Source organism: Schistocerca piceifrons, chromosome 1, assembly GCF_021461385.2.
Source record: "Schistocerca piceifrons isolate TAMUIC-IGC-003096 chromosome 1, iqSchPice1.1, whole genome shotgun sequence".
NCBI classification, from domain to species: domain Eukaryota; kingdom Metazoa; phylum Arthropoda; class Insecta; order Orthoptera; family Acrididae; genus Schistocerca; species Schistocerca piceifrons.
The window spans coordinates 137,625,731-137,631,730 of record NC_060138.1 but is presented as its reverse complement, the minus strand read 5'-3'; the positions used below and the strand labels follow the sequence as shown (position 1 = coordinate 137,631,730).

Genomic DNA, 6,000 nt, shown 5'->3' with positions numbered 1-6,000 from the left:
GGGGACCTATAAACAACAGCAATTAGAAGTTCAGTTTCACTAAATTCAACTAATGCTGTACAACTTTCAAATATCTGGTCAGTGCAGTGTCGTGATACGTCTATGGACTGAAATGAAATACTGCTTTTTACGTACAGAGCCACTCCCCCACCCCGCAAGAAACTCCTTGAGAAACAGCCAGCTAATCTGTAGCCTGGTAAAGGAAGCCTCTGAATTATCAAATTATTTAAGTGGTGCTCTGATATACCAGTAATTTCAGAGTTAACATTTATTAGCATCTCCAATACCTCTTACATTTTGATGAAATATGCTAATTCCTTCTCTACTTGGAAACATTACATCCTCTGGAGGTGAGCCCTTAGTTAGAGGGACTTCCTTTAAGCAGGTATACCCATCAGCTGACTTCAGTCTAAAAAAGGTACAGCTCTAACACTAACTACTACAGGAATTTTTCCATGAGTGACACCACTACCACCACCACCCACTACACTGTCACCTATAAGCTTAGCCAGCCTCCACTTCCCATACCTATTGAGGTGCTGGCCATGCCTTGTGAAACCCCATCTTCTGATAGACCCACGAAACTTGAAGTATCCACTTCGTCTACCGTTGGGATAAACGTCTTAACACTTTCGTTGGTTACTTCTGTGTCGGACTATTCCATGATCCCGTTGTGGCGGGTGTTGGGTTTCCATTTAACTGCGCCTTACACATCGCTCTTCACGACATACAACTTTCGCCACAAGGCACTGTGTACCAAGAACAAACATATGAATTTAAGAAAATGTATTGGCATCAGAGAGGGAAACAAATCGAAGAACTGATTCTTTTTTTGTATCAGATCATTGTTCATACATACTTCCAGTTACTCATAGTTTCACAAATTGGATGTGATCCCGGAAAAAATTATTCGCGGTGAACCAGAACTCCAGCAACAAACTTTCAGAGATCATAGTATAGACCAGAACAAGAAAAAGGAATGACCACTAAAGATGGTCTCTAACGTTCATAACTTAAAAGCATTTTTTCGTCTTCGCTTTTGTGAAACACGTCTTTTCTACTCAAAAAGTGCTCATATCGGTTATGGTATGGATTTTAGTGCCCTTATCACTGGACTTTTTTTCTTGGTTTTTTTTTCAATAGTACGTCATTCCGAAACATGGAAAGCAAAGAGATCGCACTTAAAGAAATGGTTTCACAGTATGGAAGATGAAAGAGTGCTCGTAGCTCTTAATGCATACATTTTATTTAGTCCATCTTCACTAGATTTTTTTCTTGTTTTATATCCACATTAGCACCTCTAAAAGTTCTGGTTCATCCTGTGGATTGCATTGCGAAAGATATAGTCCTGATTTTTCTTTCTCACCATGGATCGTAACAAAGACAGGAAGAAAGTAAGTTTTATAAATTACTATGAATAGAAATACATCATTAATATATTCTTCCCGCTTGCAGACATACCGATTTAGAGCTCATGAAAGCACTAATCTACGCTGTGAGATTTGGGCAAACGTGATAATCCACTCTGCAGTACATGCGGTTGAATGCTCTTCAGCCTGAATAAGGCCTCGGGTCCAGAACCATGTTCCAACCAATGTCTTTTGAACAGTCTGTGATTCGTACAAAAATGAAACACTCTTACGTGCACACAATTCACGTTAGCGTTGTATGTTGATGTGTGGAGTGCTCGTCCATGGAATTACAGGTGCAACAATATAATGGCTTAAACTTGAGGTATGAGCAATGAGTATAATGAACTGGGTAACCAAGAAGTAATTGTTCACAAATGCTCCTAAAGAATTTTAAAACCATACGTATTTCTGGAATACTCAGCGTGTTTCAAAAATATTCTTCCGATTTCGCAATTCTACATTAATGAAGATGCCCCGTCAGTTCAAAAATTTCGAGACTGGATTAATAAAAAAAATAGAGAAACGTTAAGATGGTAGTTTTAACGCTTCAAGTCTTCTACACAGTCTCCCTCCACTTGAGTACAACATACAGAACGTTCATAGAAACACGAGTAAATGTCAGAAGACTCCATCTTTCGGATGTTATTCAACTCGCGCGTCACATTATTTCGCCAAACCGTTGATCTTTCACGCAGATTTCTGAACGCTGTCGTTTAGTAGTAGTTTCGTCTTTATAACATAAAGTCTCGTCACCCTCGATGATGTTTTCCAAAAAAGAACTGGCAGAGCCTTGCATTTGAATCAAGTCGCCATAAACGTCCACGCGGCGTTGTTTTTGTCCTGGAGTTCAGCGGGGTGTGCGAGACAAACTTTGCGCATACTTTTCTCTTCTTGAAACATTCTGAAGAGTGTCTTGAACAACTGATTTCGAGAAGTTGCTCAACTGCGATTGGCGACACAGTGACGGAGACACCCTATGGTTGCATGTTCACTACTTAACACTTCCTGTTTGCAAGTCACGGATTAAATGCATATATCTTGTTCACAGTTGTCAGTTCAAGCTCTCACCGTAGTTGTGGCGCTAACGTTTACACTGATCAGCCAGAACTTTATAACCGCCTACCTAATAGCCGGTATATCCACCTATTGCACAGATAACAGCGGCATGGAAGTACTGTGGTCTTGATAGGCCTCTGGAGGAATTTGGTACCACATCTGCACACCCAAATCAAATAAATCCCGTGAATTACGACGAGGGGGACCATGAGCTCTGACGCTACGGTCAACCACATACCAAGTGTGTTCCTCGAACTTCTCCGTCAAACTCCTGACCTTGTTCAAATGGTTCAAATGGCTCTAAGCACTATGGGACTTTACATATGAGGTCATCGGCCCCCTAGACTTGTTGTTGTTGTGGTCTTCAGTCCAGAGACTGGTTTGATGCAGCTCTCCATGCTACTCTATCCTGTGCAAACTTCTTCATCTCCCAGTACCTATGGCAGCCTACATCCTTCTGAATCTGTTTAGTGTATTCATCTCTTGGTCTCCCTCTACGATTTTTGCCCTCCACGCTGCCCTCCAATACTAAATTGGTGATCCCTTGTGCCTCAAAACATGTCCTACCAAGCGATCCCTTCTTGTAGTCAAGTTGTGGCACAAACACTTCTTCTCCCCAATTCTGTTCAATACCTCCTCATTAATTATGTGATATACCCATCTAATCTTCAGCATTCTTCTATAGCACCACATTTCGAAAGCTTCTATTTTCGTCTTGTCTAAGCTATTTATCGTCCACGTTTCACTTCCATATATGGCTACACTCCATACAAATACTTTCAGAAACGACTTCCTGACACTTAAATCTATACTCGATGATAACAAATATCTCTTCTTCAGAAACGCTTTCCATGCCATTTCCAGTCTACATTTTATATCCTCTCTACTTCGACCATCATCAGTTATTTTGCTCCCCAAATAGCAAAACTCCTTTACTACTTTAAGCGTCTCATTTCCTAATCTAATTCTCTCAGCATCACCCGATTTAATTCGACTACATTGCGTTATCCTCGTATAGCTTCTGTTGATGTTCATCTAGGCTTAGAACTACTTAAACCTAACTAACCTAAGGGCATCACACATCCATGCCCGAGGTACGATTCGAACCTGCGACCGTAGAAGCAGCGCGGTTACGTACTGAAGCGCCTAGAACTGCTGGGCCACAGCGGCCGGCTCCTGGCCTTGTGACTTGGCGCATTATCTTGTCGATAAATGACACTGCCGTCGGGAAACACGATCGCCATGAAGGAGTGTTCGTGGTCTGCAACCCTTGTACGATATTCCTTGGCTGCCATGGCGTCTTACACGAGCTCCACTGGAGGCATGGCTACCCACGTAAATGTTCCCCAGAGAATAATGAAGCCGCCGCCATCTTGTCGCCATCCCGCAGTAAAGGTGTCAAGAAACTGTTCCCTTGGAAGACGACGGATTCACGCCATCCTGTCGTCATGATGAAGAACTTATCAGGATTCATCAGACCATGCAATGCTCTTCCACCTCGCCAACGTCCAATGCCGATGGTTACGCGCCCATTTCAGTATTTGTTGCCTATGTTGTGGTGTTACTATAGGCCAGTGCGTGGCTCGGCGGCTGTGAAGGCCCATCATTAGGAGTTTTCGGTTCCCTCCATCCTCAGACTCATTGTACTCATTACAGTTTGACATTAGTTCCGCCACAGTTCACCACCTGTGTTGGTTTACCAGACTGCCCAGCCTACTATGTCCGCCATCTGTAATGAGGTGTGGCCGCCCAATCCCACGACGTCTGGATCGCGTTTCACCTTGCTTTCAACAGGTGTTGAAGACATCACAGTACTCCTCAGGCAGTTTCCAAAATACTCGTGCCGAGGCTCCGGGCCATCACAATCTGCCCTCAGTCAAACTCAGATAGATAGTGCGCGTTTCCTATTCTATACACGGACAGCACGCCCACTGATGATACTACATGCACCATGCGTATGTCCAACAGTCATTCCTCGGCAGGTGATGATGTTATCACCTGTACGGGTTTATATCGGCAGTAGGTCGGTGGTCACAATGTTCTGACTAATCAGTGTATACACCAGCAATAAAATCAGCCTCGGATCTTTTTGGATGAACTTGAGATAAATTTCGACTAAAACGGTTAGCCTCCTACCAACTGTTCTTATTGATGCCTATTACTTTTTTCGGGAAAACGTTTCGCACACGACCTCGCAATAACTCTGCCGTTGCCATAAACTTCTCTGCTCATGAGAGTAGTATATTGGTCAGTTCGATACTTGCCCAAATTCCAGCAACAACTTTGCTGTTGACGACCCATAACTCAACTAACCAATTACCTCGAGAACAAAAGACCCTTGTGGGAAATAAAAACTGTTTATTGACTATGTTGTGATTCATGTGTTCTTCCCATAAACAATTAATTTTATATTGTGCTCTGAACAGTACACTTATTTTTATTGTTATGAGGTACATTTATGGCATAAATTAACAAGTGGAAAAAATAAATCATTGTTATTAGCACGACATGTTCATGCCAGCAAGTAATACTCCTTGGCTGTCATGGCGTCTTACACGAGCTCCACTGGAGCCATGGCTACTCACGTGCTTTGCTTTAGCAGAGTCCCAAAGCTATATTTGACTTGAGTGCAAAGCAAAGTCAATTGTTGGTCCGGGTTGCGTAGAACATCTGCCATACATTAATGTTTGGCGATGGATTAAATTTATCCATACAGAGTTTCAAATTATCTGGACATCAACAATTGTCATTATTGATTAAAGTTACTGGAGACTGTTAACCTCATTTGTCGACGGAAATTATTTGTCCACTAAACCCTTTATCCCACTTACACTTTGAATGAAACAGCAACTTTTTTTCAGTGTTCTCTAGTTTGGTAACGTGCGTTATGCAGATGTTTTATTCACAAAAATATGGTGGCTGGAGCCTGTCGTGTTAAAAAATACGTAAAAGTTGTAATAAACACTAACCACCACACATGATGGTGAATAAAACCAAAGCACGTTTTGTGTAACATTGTGTTAAACTGCAGTATTGTTAAGATGGAAAACAATACAACAGCTGCTGCAGATAATCATAAGAAATATTCGATTTAAAGTAATGAGTAATAGGAGACAGAAGTACATAGGGCGTCCGTAATTAAAGTTCAAAACGCTGTAGGGAGAGAGCCACTGCTCAAAATGAGGTCAAATATGCTTATTATTGACGCATGGGAAATATCATGAAAAAATAAAGTTTAACGAAAGTTTTACCAATATGTGGTTCTGTAAGCGTCTTAAGGTAAATGTGGTCGGCTACAAAAGACAAATGAATTGCAATATAACGGCTAAGGTCTGAGTTGCACATTACACCATCCGTTCTGTCCAATGTGCATGACTGCACAAGTTCAGCAGTCAACAGTTGTGGCACTGTTTGTTATTGGAACCCGTCCACCATGGCAAGGTCGTACCACATCGGATGGGGAAAATCGGTTTTTATTGTCCCGAGGCCAGAAACCGCATAAAAAGCGAAGTAGCATCGGTTTCTCAGTTGT

The 6,000-nt window shown here is 42.0% G+C and overlaps 1 protein-coding gene across 1 annotated transcript in view; it reads right to left on the bottom strand.

The window, feature by feature from the left end:
• Positions 1-695: 695 nt before the first annotated feature.
• The window catches only part of LOC124790303 (alpha-(1,6)-fucosyltransferase-like), a 174,286-nt gene continuing 168,981 nt past the window's right edge, over positions 696-6,000 (bottom strand). Inside the window, exon 8 of the mRNA XM_047257777.1 lies at positions 696-749. Within this exon, the coding sequence (XP_047113733.1) occupies positions 696-749 (54 nt within the window). The remainder of the gene's footprint in view (positions 750-6,000) is intronic.